This window comes from Aptenodytes forsteri, unplaced genomic scaffold (genome assembly GCF_000699145.1).
Source record: "Aptenodytes forsteri isolate BGI_AS27 unplaced genomic scaffold, ASM69914v1 Scaffold251, whole genome shotgun sequence".
In the NCBI taxonomy this organism is placed as follows: Eukaryota; Metazoa; Chordata; class Aves; order Sphenisciformes; family Spheniscidae; genus Aptenodytes; species Aptenodytes forsteri.
The window spans coordinates 224,150-240,623 of record NW_008794082.1 but is presented as its reverse complement, the minus strand read 5'-3'; the positions used below and the strand labels follow the sequence as shown (position 1 = coordinate 240,623).

The 16,474-nt window shown below is 40.1% G+C and overlaps 1 protein-coding gene across 3 annotated transcripts in view; it reads left to right on the top strand.

The window, feature by feature from the left end:
- Positions 1 to 16,179, top strand: part of BBX (BBX, HMG-box containing) — a 150,172-nt gene extending 133,993 nt beyond the window's left edge. For all 3 annotated transcript variants that reach the window (XM_019470329.1, XM_009272785.2, XM_019470327.1), the window contains 3 exons: positions 6,027 to 6,224; positions 6,904 to 7,096; positions 9,938 to 16,179. In XM_019470329.1, coding sequence (XP_019325874.1) covers positions 6,027 to 6,224; positions 6,904 to 7,096; positions 9,938 to 10,025 — 479 coding nt within the window. In that variant the 3' untranslated portion in view covers positions 10,026 to 16,179. The remainder of the gene's footprint in view (positions 1 to 6,026; positions 6,225 to 6,903; positions 7,097 to 9,937) is intronic.
- The last annotated feature ends 295 nt before the right edge of the window (positions 16,180 to 16,474 follow it).

The window sequence follows — 16,474 nt, the reverse complement described above, 5'->3', positions numbered from 1 at the left end:
ATTTAATACATAATAGAGCTAAAAAAAAAAAAAAAAATCTTAAAATCTGCAGATATAAAATGTGGCTAAACAAAATGTCAAAACTCCATTTGATTAAAAGAAATCAGCCTGTTTGATCATAGTGCACACTTCACTTTATATCAAAAGATTCAAGCCAGGCAAGTGTTGAGTACCCTGGCCTCGTTCCAGCACAACACAGAGGCATGTCCTTGGAAGTTAAGCATGTGAATAATGTCATCGTGTCTAAACATTAAAGATGTGTCTGTGCATTTGCTGGAGTAGGGCCAGTTTGCTAAGTTCCTCCCAAGACTGAAGCAAAGACACAAGGAACTTACCAGTCTTGCACAGCCCACATAGAAATCATCAAAGAAAAGACAGTGGAGATATATATAGATATTGGTGGGGAACTGCATTTTCTCTGAGTTACAAAGGGGAAAAAATTTGGGGTCTTGCCTACTCTTAAGTGTACCATGTAGTGACACTGATAGCAAAGCATTGATCAGCAAAGTGCAGTGTGGGTATTGGCTTGACAGGCAGCGTACAGCCTCACCATCACATGCTACCTACATAACTTCATCCTTTCATGAGTTCCTAGCAGCAGGGCCCTAAACCCTTTGACTTCACTGTCCCATATTCTGCAGCTTTAAAGCTGGAAATCCCAGCATTTTCATTTCAAGTCAAATATACAAGGACTTAGTGAATCAAACACTAAATGAAAATTTCAACTCCTTTTTGTGGTTGGTCTATGCTTGTGGTGAGTCACAAGTCTATAATGTGTGGTTTTGGCTTTTATGGAGTTAGTTTTGCTGGAGGAAGGAGCTTGAATATTCTTATAACTGGAGAGGAGACACTTGGAAGAGTTGCTGTCAGCAGAGGTCACGCTGGATTCATGTTTTGTTGTCTTGAAAAGTGTGTGCGCCTGTGTGCATCTGTGTTCTGAATGAAGAAAAGTAAGTGCAGTAAAGGCAAATTGTGATGTGGTTGGATCGTGGTGTTTGGGTCTGTCTCTGGTTTGAGTATCTGAGTGAATTTTGACTCCATGTGACCACATCGTACACAGCATCACCAGTGCAAATCACCATATTATGAGGTTGCAGGTGTTTACAGAGATAGATACAGCCCAGTAAAATACCAGTGGACATGCCACAACCCCTGCTCCTCCTAGCAGAGAGCACACAGTAATGCAACTGAATATGTTAAGAGATATGTCACTTCCTTAGGAAGGTTGACAGAAGCACAGCTGGACCCATCCCTGTTTGGGGGGGTTGAACACCACTCAGCTAAGAGATTTACTTTCTGCCACACTGTCAAGGCTTTCTGGTGGGAAGCAATACTTTAAATAACAAGGGGTAAGTCACAACCATTGACTCCTTGCAGGTACATTTAGTGAGCTGTGCTGAGGGCTCTTGCATGGTTTGTGTAACAACCAGATGCAATGTTGGCCTTTGCACCAGAAGGGGAGAAGAGGAGATGAACATATACATCAATCTCAACACTAGCTGATGTGTGAAGCAGCCTCCTCTCCTGTGGCTGGTAGAGCTAACTACCTGCTACTGATCCTCCATCAGCTCTCCCACACGCACATCAGTCTGTACAGCCTTAGCAATATGTTTGAGAAAGAACAGAAAGTGCAGAAAATTAGCAGAATGACCTTTTTTTTTTCTTTTTCTGCTGAGAAAGCCCTGTTGTGTGGGGCCTGCAGCCCAGAGGGAGCCAGCAGCTCTGTGCCACTGTGCCTTTGGCATCCATCCAGGCTGGAAGAGGGCTGGGTCAGCATAGGCTCATGCAGCAGAGCTTTCTATCCAGGCAGCTGTTCCATACACCTGGCTTGACCATCTGCTGCTTTGTCAGCTGGTGTCTCTCTGCTTGTTAGTCCCCAGGCCTTGCTGCAGCTCTGTGTGCCGCTTGACCCCACGAGCGGTATTGCAGCAGCATCCTGTTGTCAGAAGAGCTGGAATTCCCACCAGGGCATAGGTCAGAGTGTGCTTGGCATCACTTCATTGGTGAAGTGGTTCCCTAGGCACTGGTGACTTGAAGCTTTGCTCTGCCTTGCTAGGCTTCCCCCTTTTAACTTCATAAAGACCACTAAAGCATTACAGCCCACCTTTCCTTCTTGATACCAGCATGCTTAGACCCACAGAGTGCTCATTCTCCACTAAATGTGGTTAAACTTCTGCAGCTCCCTCTCGTAACAGATAGGCATCGCTGAAGAAATTCTTTTAAATCTGTCTGTGTCTTGCTGGGGTTCAGTCTGAAAAGCTTGTCCTCTTCTGTGGTGTGCTGAGTCAGTCCAATTGACCATTTTTCTTGTTCGTAAAGATGGGGGGAAATAAGACTATATGTACTCTGCATGCCTGCAGAATAGGGTAAACAGTCCATGTTAACTTTTAACAAATCTAGCTCAGGAAACCATCTGGCATAGAGCTCTTGATGTTTTTCTCAAAGTAATTTTTGTCACTGTGGTGTAAGCGTGCCAAAAGGCCCACATCTTCATATCATGTGCTCAATTCTGCTTGCAAAAATAGCCCTGTAGTTCTGCATGTGCTGCTGTCATGCGGAAAACTAACCATGTAAATACCTGTTTGCAGGACAGCACAGTAACTGCAGAACCTTATTTCATTTCTAGACAGCATTCTTCTTAAAATTAGCTGAACTCTACATGGGACAGCTCTTGAACACAGGACTGTATGGAAACAGAAGGGATGTGAAATGGATTAAAGAAATTACTAAAGAAAAATACAGGGAACTAAACTTGTTTAGCCCTGTCCTTTCTGCACAGCAAAACCAAGTCCTGGTTTGGAGCATCTGTATGGATATACCTTTGTCAGTTGAAGCAATGGGGTGCTGTTCCTCTTGAAGGAGGTGCAGGAGGACCCCTACTAGCACTTAGCTTAGCAATATGGTTGTTGAAGCATGGGCTCCTTTCTCCTCTGGAGTTCAGTGCAAAGGGTCTTGTGAGTGAAGCCTTTGCGTGATTTCCTGCAAGTTAGGTTTTATGTCTGCTTGAATAATAATCTGTAAAGAAGTCAATGAAGTGATTTCTTATCCCAATGTCCACTAAGACTGCTAGAGAAGAAAAAAGCTCTTCCCTTCAACACCCACCCTCCAACCCCATGAACAAAAAAACACTTGTTCATTGTTCACCTTTAATCCTTCCTTCTTCAAAACTGTATGGCAGCAGTGTTACAATGAAGTGATAAAGAGCTTACTTTAGAGGAGAAAAAAAAGTAGAGGACTCTCAAGTCTCATTTCAAGGATTGAAAAACCTTAAAACATGGAGAGGGAATATACTTGCTGCATCCTGAGTTTGTCAGCCACCTTCTGCTATTTCTTAGTCAAACACGCCAACATTGCATACTATGTCTTTAATCTCTATCGCCTCTTTTTATTTTACCTTTCAAGGTTTTTTTCTTATCTTTAAATTTCTTGAGCTTTTTGACACACATAGTATGAGAAAGAAGACACATGTAAAAGGGAACTGTCTACTGTATTGACCAATCAAGTTAATTTCTAGTGACCTGACATGGCTTGTAATATACAACGCATCTAACTAAAAACATACCAGATCAGGTTTCTTTCTATGGTATGTTGTTTATTGTTTGAAGTCATGTCTTAATATTTTTTTATTAAATGTTTAAAAAAAAAAATTTACTTGTATTAGTAAGATTAAAGCCATTATAAACTCAATCAAACTAGAATTAAACAGCACTGTCAAAGTACTATCTAATTAGAGCAAATCCCCAAATCAGAATTAATAAATAGCATTGGACTACAACCAAACCATTACATTAATACATAATCAATGCTTGTAAATTCCCAAATAAGAAATCTAGAGAGAAAGCTGCCCATTTAATTATACATTCCAACTAAGATTTTGGTCTCAGTCAGCGCAGTAAGCTTATCTGAACATCTGAACATTAGCCCAGTTGAGTTACTTGGAAGTCACATTTGCAGTCATTGGTGCTTCTACTTAATTGGACTGTTACGGGGCAGATCTTTTCTTGTGATTTCTCTTGTTCTCTTTACAAAAAGTAAGTTTTACAGCATAGCTCTGCTCTGGAAAGGTTAGCAGATATAGCTAAACACTGAGAAAAGCTAATTGAAGCTGTGTGCTTTTTTCCAGAATAAAGAGCATGCACAAATTCAAAAATGTTTTACAAGAGAAGGTATGAAGGTGAATTAAGAACATAAATGAATTAAGGTTTGGAACATTTCCAAATGGTTTTACACATATGTACTAGATCTGATTGTATTCTTATGCCATAAAACATTAAAAGGTCCCTTCCCACTTAAAATAAAAGAGCAAAGGGCAACAGCTAACAAGATAAAATGTGTTACAGCTGTTCTCTTCACCCAGTCCACATCCTTGCACAGTTAACAGTTAAAGAAGCTAGCAAAAGATAGAGGTTATATTAGCCATCTCTTTGAATAGGAAGCTCATTAAATTTACAAAACAATAAATAAACAGTAAATGCAGACTAAAATGAAAGAGGGCAAAGTCCATGTAGACTGCTTGGCTGTTGTGCATGGTTTGTGGGGTTGGGTGCTCCTGCATGACACAACCAGTCTCAGTGTAAGAGGTTGGTCTTGTTCAGTGCTGAGCCCTTCTGAAAGACCAGTTATTTGCACTATGGCTTGAGTTTTGTGCCAGTAATTTTTGCTGGTCCTACCACCCAGAAGGTGAACAAATGGGTCTTAAACGTATCTTTAAAACGGGAAGAAAGATTGAAGGAAATTGTGGGGAAGAGAAAGCTAACTGTAGACACAGTAACAGCTGTAAAATATATAAAGGACTGTTGCAAAGAGAATGGGGTATAACGTGACGGGTAGTAAAGAAAATAACGAGTTGAAAATGCAGCAGGGAAGATGAGGTGCAGGCATTAGGAAAAAATACATAATCATTCAGGATGGCAGTGCACTGGGAAAAAATACCCCAAGGACTTGGTGCAGATGGCATGAATACTCCCAATTTCAAAACAGGTTAGTTAGACATCTGTAAGAAATGACTTGGGCATTCCCTTTGCTACCTGTAGTCTCTTTCTAACCCTAGATTACGGTGATCACAGGTGGGGTAGGCCTCATACTTTTATCACAGGAGGAAAAAAGATGTCACAGATTGACTTTATGGACTAGTGATACCATATGGTAACAGCAGTATGGCTTATTAAATCAATGGAAATTACAAACGATTGACGACTACGCACTGATCTCAGACTTCGGAAGCTTAAATACATTTTGTGATTGCTGTCTGACCAATTTCTTCATAAACAAGATTAAAGTGACTGTTTAGTCAGGTGAAAATTTGTGATCATGTTCCAGTTCAGGGCAGAAGGCTACTTCAAAACGCCAACGATGGTACTGTTCAGAAAGATTCAAACTGTTCCTTTCTCACTCTCTGACTTTATGTAGGCAGTATTTCCGTCATGGTATCCCATGCTTGCTTTCTTTTTTTAGCATTCTTGTCTTCAACTGTGATCCAGCTCTGCTTTTGTATTTGCTGCCTTTTGGGTGTTTTTTAAGGTTTGTTGTTTTGTAAAAGGCAGTATTTCCCTCTGCTTAGAGGAGCCAATGTAGAGTGACTATAGAGGGAAGACTGGGGGTTAGTCAGGAATTCCTGAATTCTGCTTTTAAGTTCGTCTGTGAGCTAAGATAAGCTTACGTGAGGACGATTATTGTTCCTTAAATACATTTTGTCTCTTAGCTACTTGCTGGCATCTTCTGTTGCAAAGTGTTTTATACAGATTTTTATACAGACTGTTTGATACCCTGCTCCCACTGAAGTGCTACTGCCCGTCTCACAGTTTTCTTTGCAAATACTAGAAACTTGAACCTTTCGGCATATCTTTAAGAGCTGATGCTACTATTCCTCTGCAAATATCTGCAGCATTCAGATCATATCTTGCCATGGGTTATGCTCTGAGTACCTGTGAGGGAAGGCTTTATGCAAATAGATGCAAAATGGTAAATGAGCATAGCTAGTAGCTGAATTACTCTACATGTAAAACTGCGTTTTTCTGCTCTTTCAGCCATACTCGCAGAAGACAGAAATTCCAGTGAGTCTGCCTGGAAGAATAAAATTTCTATATCTGCCCTAAACACTCCAGAGCCAGCAATGATGCATGAGCCTTTAGTTGGCAGCCAGAAGAGGAAAGCAAGGAAAACTAAGATCACACATCTTGTCCGAACAGCAGATGGTCGAGTGTCACCAGCAGGAGGGACACTGGGTAAGGAAATTGGAGTTTAAATTTTGTTAAAACTGAATGGTTGGAGAACGTTTGGGAGTACAAGCAGCCTATCAGGGAAGTATTTTTCAGTTAGCTTCGTTTCATACCTGCTTAGAAAAGTCATTCTTTAAAATACAGGTTTCAATCAACTGGGAAATCAGTGAGTCAGTAATGGCCAACTGCTTTTGTTTGGATGCCCAAATCAGTCTTCTCTCCCTGGATATTTCTCTGTAAGAACTGAGAACTGATATAGAGAGAAATGGAAAATGGTTACCTTTCATAATTTGTTTCCAGTCTAGCAAAGACACTGCATCTAGTTACAGGATGTAAAAATGAATTCCATAATATGACAGTTAATGCCACAGCCCTTGCAGGAGTCCTCTGCAGTTAAGATAATCTTTCAGGACTTCTGTATCTAAAACGTACACAAAAGCTCTCTTGCCCGACCTAAAAGATCAAACTCAGTTGAATGCAAAATCAGTAAACTGCTTCATAAACCTTAGTACTGTGCTTCTGCTAATAGCTTGGGTCAGAAGAGGTTGCAGCATGAATTGGATTACACTTGCAAAATCAAAGTCCTAAAGGTAAAGATTCTGTTAACACCAGACTAGTCAGTATATTGATGGGCTGCTGTGAATTTAAGGGCTAGATTTGCAAGCTTAACTTTCCTCTGTTGCAGAGGAGAAGCCGAAAGAGCTGCCACAAAGTACTCTTCAAAAAACATCAAGCGCAGAAACAGATTGCAACAGCGAATGCTCCAGAAATGCAGAGACAGAAGAAAATCATAGTATTACATCAGATATGCCAGCGGTGTCTGCATTTTTTAGCTTAGCTGCTCTGGCAGAAGTAGCAGCCATGGAAAATGTACACAGGTATGGTTTTCTTTTCCCCTTGTTGTCTAAGTGAATAGTATGTGGCTGCCAGCTTGTTCAGAAAGCATGTGAATTGCAGACTGTTTAATTTGGCCTGTGTTTCCTCTTCCACAGCTTTCTATGAATGTCTGTTTTACACCGCTTGCTTAGTAGTGTTAAGTCTTCACCTAAATGACAATGTAATCTATTTCAGTAGTCAGTGAAACGATCCTCCCTGGTAAGCTTACCTATCAATTTTTGTATATAAACAGGTTCATATGCTCCTTGAGATCCTAATGATTGAGGGTTTCTAATTATGAGATGCCATTTGTCAGATAATAGCAGATTTAAATAGCTATTGCGTGCTGATTTGCATTTTTCAGTGGCCTAAGACTGTGGAGAGAATTTCATATAACTTCAGCTGAAGTTTTTATGCTGAACATGGCTGAAGGAAGCTAGCTGGTTATTTTTACTCTTGTGCTTTGCTGTGTAGGAGGCAAAGCATCTGCAGAATGGCATGGGGCAGAACAACTCTGGGTGATGGAAAGCCACATTAGTTTGGGTTGGTCCTCTCAGTTACTGAGTAGGCCGTCCACACAGATAAGGTGGAGAATGTGCAAGTTACTTGGGGCTGTTGGATCAGTTCAGCATGGTCAGATCCTGCATGCTAGACCTGTGGTGGGAGGAAACCAATGACAACTCCTCCTCTTTGGCTCTTAATTATCCAGTGTTGTTCTTTGATGCTGCAGCTTTATTGGAGATGAAACCCCATCCTTTCCTGCAGTGGAAAGTCAGTGAGGAAATGCTGGGGCAGTTTGAAACCATCACAGCCTCTGCAAATGGCATTTGACAGATTGCTGACTGCCTAAGAAACTCCACAAAGCAGCGGCTGATGAAACCATTCACAACCTCAGTTTACTGTTGATCTCGTGGCCCCCATCGGCCAACCCAGTCCTGTATGTTCAGGCTGCACATCAAACATTGAAAGGCTTTTTAGAAGCTCAGGGGCCCTACAAGAAAAAAAAGTCACCTGAACCCAGCCTGCTAGCTCTTCTCTGCAGAAGTCATTGTCTTGGTTAAGCAACATTGTTTTGGGTGAGAAGTGTTTTCACACTGCAGTCAGCCTGGCCTTTCTTCTCAGCGTTGCAAAACAAGTGTCTGCTATCAAGACAGGAAAAGCCTGAACTCGTTTCTGTCGTCTTCTGTGGTCAGAAGTGAGACTTGGGGAAGTGCTGTGCTAAGCTCTGCTCTTTCTCACACCCTTGTGGTTTCATTGATTTCCATTAACACTGACCAGAATTACACAAGAGCAACACAATTTGCTTCACTGTGGGTTTTCCCTCTTTGTTCCTTTAAGAATTCTTGTCCTCCTCTTGTCCCTGTTGAAGTGAGCTAATATTTTACATAGCCTTCTGTTTAGGTCTTTCTTTCTTATTCCCACCTTTTGTCATCTTGCCGTGCAGCTAGAGCAATGCAGCACCTTCCATGAGGCCTGAAAACACCAAACCAGCAAATGTCGAGCAACTGTTGCAAAGTCCAGCTTGTAATCACCCCAGGGGGAAATGACAACAGGGGAGGACTCTTTCCCAGTAGAAACTTAGCCATGTCTCTCGCAGACTTGGCAAATGGAAGTCAAAACAGAAACCTAAATCTGATGGGCTAGATGCATCTCTATTTTCTACTCTGTCGACTGTTTGTTATCTTTTGCAACTCACTTCTTTATTTGCAAATAGCCGGAAATGAGAGCAACGGCATTAGAGGTTTGCTTGATGTGTTTCTTCAGTGTCTGAATTTGATTATTAAATACTTTCACAGAGCCTTGGGCCATGGAAGCCAAACTCCTTTTTAACTGTAATTAGAGCTTGTCTGGAAGTGGCAGCGTGGATTTCATTTGAAGGCTTCTGTTTAGCTTTATTTACCTTGTGCATGCCCCGGTTAAGCGCTATGAGCCTGAGTTGCATTTTGTGCCAAGCCCACTTCCTTGCACTCTGGTTGTGCAAAGCACGTTGGTACCTCCGTTTCTGCTGGGGTCTTAGCTGTGCCAGAGTAGGGGAAAGTGGCCCTTGTGTAGATAAGAAGTGGGCCCCAGATTTTCATTGCTGTAAATGACACATACTGTAACAAAAATAGAACCTGACTTGTGAGATTAGATAACAGGCGGTGACGTGCTTTGTGTATGTATTTTAAAAGGCAAGCTGCAAAGGAGCTCTCCCAAGTCCATCTGCTACAATGATTGATGTTGATTTCCAGTACGTGATTCTGGCGCAGTTTATTTTTATGATACCCTGTGCCAGGGGGTCATTTGTAAATTAACACTGCTGTAGTAATGAAAGAGATGTTGTGCTGGGCTGATGAAGTGGTAAGTCATGAAACTTGGAGTAATCCCAATGTGCAACTCTGCTGATGAGTATATTTCCATATTGCTTAAGAGCTGGCTGTTGACTCGCATTGACATGATATATGTCTCTCTGCATTTACCTTCTTTTGCCACGCATGAGCTGTACTCTGCTTCTGAGGGCTGAAGCCACTCCCTTACAAAATGAGTAACAGCACTTGCGCACTCTTAACTTACTCTTCAGCCATGCATTTTGTTTTGTGTAGTCAAATACCATCACGTCTTGGTTTTGCCTGACTTTGCATTGTGTTGCAGTAACACAGGATATTGTGTTACTGTTGTAGGAATACCTCTAAAAAGAGCATGTAACAGCGGTATGTGGGCATCTGTAGGAGCAGGGAGTTAACGGTGCTGTAATGTCGGATGTTAAACCATAACATGTGTTGCTTTCCATCATTTCTGGTCTGATAAAAGCACCTTCTGTGCTCCAAATGATGATGGGTGGCTTTTGTTTTCTTCTTTTGCAGAAGTCAGAGGGCCACACCTCTCCCACATGACGGACAGCCAAATGAAATGTCTCAGGCTCCAGTGCTTATTTCCTGCGCTGACCAGTGAAGCTCCACTTTATTGTAAAACATTGTGCTTTACCTAATATCCTAGCCTTGTCTTTACCAAGGGAAGCTAGTCAGTCCATGTGATGGAAACTATAGACTGCAAGCAAGTGCTTATTGCTGAGTGGCCCAGAATTCACTGGAAGCCAGACGTTAGCAACTTGGGCCAGGTCCTCAAATCGGAACCCAGTATGTAGGAGGGTGATATTAATTGTCTATAATGAACAGAAATGGAATGATCCCAGAGCTTGCTTTCTATTGAAGGCTTTTAAACAGTAAATAGGTGGTTGGTGTGAAAAAGGCTGCCTTTACTGTTAGTTCACACAGCATCTCTTTTACCAACCAGAGAGTACGGCAACTAGTTTCGTATAATACCTAGTTATTCTAAATGAAAATGAAAAAAAAAAAAAAAACCAACAACAACAAAAACACTGACGCACTGCACTAGTTATTATTAGATATTCTTAGTCATTTTTGTACATGAAGATTTAAGTTCTAAGATGGTTTATATTAATAGGTTATGCCTACGTTTATATTGTAGAATGAATTTAAAACCTGTTCCAGAGAACTCAAGGCAGCCTGGACAGATGTACCATTGTTAGCGGTGTTTGGGCAGCCATGTGGTCCAGATGTTCTGCACTTTTATATTTGCCACCAGAGTGGTAGAGTTTACTGGTAAAAATTCTGACAGGCTATGTTTGGGTTTTGTTTCTTTTTAATTTAGCTTTGAATAACCAGGATGATGTGCATTAGAAAAAGGAGTGGTGTATGGAAAAGAAAATACTGCAGATAATTGACTTGTCTTTCATGCCTTGGAGGGTTCCTTTATTTTTGCATAGATATCTGAGCTACTTGGTGAAACTTTCCTGTAAACAAAAAGTACTGCAAATGCGTTCTTCAAAAGTGACCTTAGTATTATTTCACCGTTCTGAAAAACCTAAACCCGTGACTTTTCGATATATACGTACACCGATACACATACCTTTTACATTTTACAGACACTGGCGTTGTAGTTACTATGCACAGTCCAAACCGGCTTCAGAGTTTGCGTAAAGGGCCAATTACAGTTTGTGTTGGTAAAGTGGCAAGTTGTATACAGATGAACTACAACCGAAGAGTAACATTTGACTGAATTCAGACTACCAAACAGATCCATCTGCCAGTTTCTGTCTTTGCTTATGTTGAATTTTTGTGGTTTGCTCTCATAAATACATCCCAAAAGCAGGCCAAGTGTATCACTTGGCCTGTTATCTTTGCTATCTTGACTTACACTATTGTATAACCAAGCATTGATTCCTACCAACAGATGCAAAACGATCACTAGTAATTGATCTAAAGCTACAAATTCAACAGGGTACTTCTATAGCACAAGATGTTTCCCTACTTTTTGCATTGTAGCACAACAATTTACCAAATTGGACTCCAGCAATAATTTTCTATTAGTCTTCGTCATACCGGCTGAACTTTTGATAGTATTAGATTGAGTTTGAAGTTCTTTGAATTAAGTCTTTAAATGATGCGAGTTTACATCATTCTATCAGGCATTCTTATTTATACTTGACTGAATTGATAATGTGTTTTGGGGTTATTTTGTAACTAATTTGATGTAATAGCCATATGGAGAATAACTCTATTAATGCTTGCTAGGTATAGCCTTTCATTGTTGTAGTTAAGTGAAAGTCTTTGGTTCAGTGTTGGGAAACAATATACAACATACCACATGAGTTGTAACAAAGGATTAAAGGTCTGACAAAAGGCAGGTAGCTGGGGAAGTGTCACTGAAACAGCACCATCGAGGATGCGTGTGTGTTGGAAGAAGGGAACAACAACAAAAGAACAACAAAATTTACGAGCCAATGAGTCAGTGAAAAGGCTTTTTAAAAATTCAGGTGAATACATGACTAAGAGCCCCTAGAATGCCATTGCAGCCTATGGCAGTATTTTTAATAAGATTTTATTAAAGTTTTATAAGTTATTTTAACAAGACAGGAAAAACTTAAAGGACTTTAAACTGTTGGGTCACAGCAGGGTGGCTGTTGGAGTTTTGGACCACTTTATAATTAGCTGAAATCCAAATATGTTACAGTGCAGGCCGTTCACGTTGACAATGGTACTAACTTATTTCTCTAGAAACCTTTAGAGTAGATATATTTTTGTCAAAGCACCCCATCCTTCCTCGATTTAAATTTCAATATTGTTCCTGAAGATATTTCTGTATATTAATGGTACCTTTTTTAAAAGAAACAGAAAATTACTTTTTTCTATATGAATTAATACCTTACTTGATCTGCTTTTCCTTGACTTTCCCTTAGAGAGGGGGTAGGGTTGGGTCAGTTTACTGGATATGACTGTTTTCAGATACTTATAAACCTTTTTGTAGATATGCTTAATTTTTAAGCGATTAGGCACTGAGAGTAGCAGAAATCCTGCAAAGCTTTATAGTTCACTAGGCATTTGCCTTTGTTGGTTCTCTGAGTGATGTCTTGATTTCAGTAGCTAGAATTTTCCCTGAATCTACTAGAATGGGTATCAGTATTTTCAGGTAACAAAGTCTGTTAGCACAACAAAAATTTCAGACCAATATCTTACTGTATTGGGGTTGGGTTTTTTCCTTGTTTGTTTTGTTTTAATTTTTATTAATTTCAGCTGCTTTCATTTTGGAAAATCTTACTGCTATTGTGTGTACTTCAGTATACCAGCAAACACTGTTACCCGTTAACACATTGTCCACAAATGCCTCTAGAGAAGAAATTGTTGCACCTTATGTATATCTCAAGCAAACCAAAATATGATGCTTTTCTGCTTTGTTTATTCTGAATATGTTGTATCATACTTTACTGAACCCATTTTAACTTAGCTAAAGCTATCGATATTTATGCGTTTCACATTATTTTCTGGATCTGAACCTGTGTATAAATCTTTCTTTAAAAAAAAAGAAAAGCATTTACCGTAGTCGTCCTCTGTGACTTATCCATGGGAGGGGGGAATCTTGTCTCAAGTGTAAAATGCAGTACTGTCCCAGTTTTCCTTGGCTTTTATTTATTTAGTGATCTTCGATATTTCATATGTAGTTTTGAGGTATACAAAATACATTGTCGTAGCCGAAGCTACAGATCTAAGCAGCTGGGAGAAAATTACTGTAATGTCCTCTTAATTGTTCTAGTACTGTATACAAATATGGGAAAAATGTTCTGCAGAACATTTGAGATGCAGATTCTTATCCCCACAGTAGGTTATTTTCCAGATATTAGACCAAATCAATCAAAACTCGATGATCTTAAAGGTCTCTTCCAATCTAAGTGATTCCATGATTCTAAAAACATCTATGGAGATTACTTAATGCTCTGCTTATGGCAGTAACTACCCCTTGAATGTGCTGTGATTTCAGAAATAGAATATATTTATTTAAGATGACTGAATGCTCTTTTATACTAATACAGTATCCCAAAGTCATGAGCAAGAGACTTCTTGGTAGTTTGGGTATCTATTTTATAGCATTGGTGGATGACTTTTGAAATTAAAGTGATAAGCGTTGCTGGAAAGGGGCACAGGAACAAGGGACTGGTAGAAGCATGTGAACTTGTGGTGTTCAAATTCCAGCTTTGGTCTTTATTATTTGGGTGAAAGCTGCCTTTGTAGCACAAGGCTGAAGAGCACTCTGCAGTTTGTATCGAGTAGAAACCCAAGAGAGTTGTTACTCACATCAGAACACGGGAATGCCTTACAGTTTGGATGCTATCTTTTGGAACAAGATATTAAATTGAAGCAGTTTTAATTTCCACTGCCTGTTTAGCTACTGTACGGATACTGAACAGACTGAAGGCAATAGTTGTAGATGTGGGACAGCTAAGGGAGGATGAAAGGAAAGCTGGCCTTTGTTCTCAGTATGGCAAAGTTATGGCAACAAAGGGGGATTAGGAAAAAAGATAGATGTGTGTATATATGTGTGTGTGTGTGTGCGTGTGCGCCTGGGTGTGTACATTCTGCAAAAAAAAAAAGTAGGAAAAACAAAAACATGATGGGTCTGCAAGAGACTATAAGGTATGTTGACCCTTTGAGTGCACTCCCTTTTTTTGAATGCTGAGTCTAATATGGCTACCTCTCCTAAAAGACTACTTTCATTAACTTCCATTTGCTTTCAGGCTTGATCGTGTAATCTTTTCAGCCATTGATACCATTTGTATATCACTGTGTGCTTTACTTTGCAAGAGCAACGTTTATATAGCGCAGACAACGTAAAGGCTGAATATACTATGGTAGCCAAACTATGTTGCTGGAGCATTTTTGTTTAACCTCTGCCATAGTCATATGGGTTGCAGGACGTGGGCCCGCTAGTTCTAGTTGGTTCCGTGAGATCGTGTTTTGTAACAGCAGAAAATGCAGTGCTCAAGAGGGGGTGGACTTCAGATCTTGCCAGAGGTGACGCAGTAAGCCGAATGCTGCTTTTGAAACTTATTCTGGAGTTTACGTTTGCAATCCTGATTTCGCAAGGAAACATAACTGTGCAACTTGTGTGTTGTATACCATAATGTTATCCATTAGATGCTGTTTGTTTGCCGTGCTTGTTTGACAGATTGTAGAGCCTCCTGGGTATCTTTGCCATGTTTTGTAATACTTGTGGCATTCTCCTTACCTTGTACGTATTGTGGAACTGTCACCTACAGCTGCCAGGATGCTGAGGCACTTCAGGACACTGAGCGCCGTGAACGAGTGCATTTAGTCTGTGAAAGAGTTGCTAGCCTCCTCCCCTGAATTCCCCAATGAAAAGGCACAGTGAGGTTTATGCTCTCACCTAAGTACTATTATAGTCATTTATATACTCAGTATTTTCTACTGAACTGACAGCTTTGAAGAAGCTTATGAGATGGATGTATATTTTATGTTCCCCCACTAATTCTTCTAAGGCAGAAATCTAGGAAGACTTGACATGAGATCTCCACTCGGCAACACACCTAAGCTTACGCTGAAAACCATCCTTACTTATGGGGCAGCATTGTTGTTTGCACTGTGACAGTGCAGGAGCCCCGATTACGGACCACTACGCTCTTGGAGTTAAGCTTGCGCTTGCGTGATGTTCCTGGGGGAGGCACGTCATTGTGACCTAGGGCCTTCATTGACATGGAACTTTAAAAATGACTGCAAATAGCTTAACATTTATTGAGTTCTTCCAAAGAATTGCATTGTAGTTTCTGGGTCTTAACTGTTACCATATACCAGCAGACCCACACTGTACTGGAAAAAACCACACCTGTACAGGCTAACTAACTAGGCTTCCAAATGTAGTGGTCTAATCTCTTTTCACCCCTGCAGCTGAAACCTTATTTTCTCCCACACACTGCTACACTTTAATCAGTGGTTGGGGCTTTGAAGGTGACAAAAGCAAGAGAGGCATATATGTGCGTGTGTCTGCATGTATACACTTGCATACACACACACACATCGGAGTGCAGTGACTTGCATCATGTTCTCTGTACAGAAGTGTTCCCATGTTAGGTCATAAAACAACATGAGGTTTCTCAGACGGTAGTTTTCCAACTTCCTTGCTAGATTTCAGTCTCTTTCCTTCACGTTACACCATAAGGTGTGATTTTCAAAAATCACACCTGAAAAAAACCACAGATCCTGCTGACCTGGATGCTACGAAAACCTTTCTCAGCAGTGCTTGCTTTTAATAACCAGTATCTGTTGACAGGTTTAACACAACTGATTTGCTATGATCTTTCTTTCTAGGGCCCAATCCTTCAACTTTTATTCTCACACATAATTCCACTGAGTTTTGACCCGGTATTTGGCTTTATTCTCTCCAAAGCTTGGTGTAAACATGCCTTACAATAGTTCATCTCCATCGATGGTATAACAGAGCTACTGCCTTCTTAGATGTGTGTAGTTAAAAGTCAATAAGCACATTTATAGAATGTCATACTTTCTTCAAAAACCTCTAATTTGATATTTTTAAGTGCACATGTTAAGTCATGTGTATAACATGCTAAAGTACATTAAACTGTGATAATGAAACTGAATAAAATATTTAATAAAATATTTGAAATATTTGAAAAGGACCTTCAAATAGATTTCTTGATGTTCATTCTATTTTGGTTATCTAGTGTGTGCCTGTAAACAGTTTCCCATTTAAACCTAATGATTGCAAATAAATACTATTCAAATGGAGCTTCTTTGACACTTCACCTGCTTTACTATCAAATGATTGTTTACTTTAACATATGGCTGAGTTAGCAGTATTTGCAGAATTTGTTTTTAGCTACAGTATGAATTTGTAGGCTTTTTTATACTTAAAAAGAAACAAGGTCGTTTTCTACCTGAAAATGGAAGATGCCAAAACCCAGAGACGGATCCTCAGAACTGTAAGCTGTAGTTTCCTGTCAGATCATCTGTTCAACTTCTACACAATGACTATAAAGATGTCGCATATTTTGCAAAGAACTTCTGCCCATT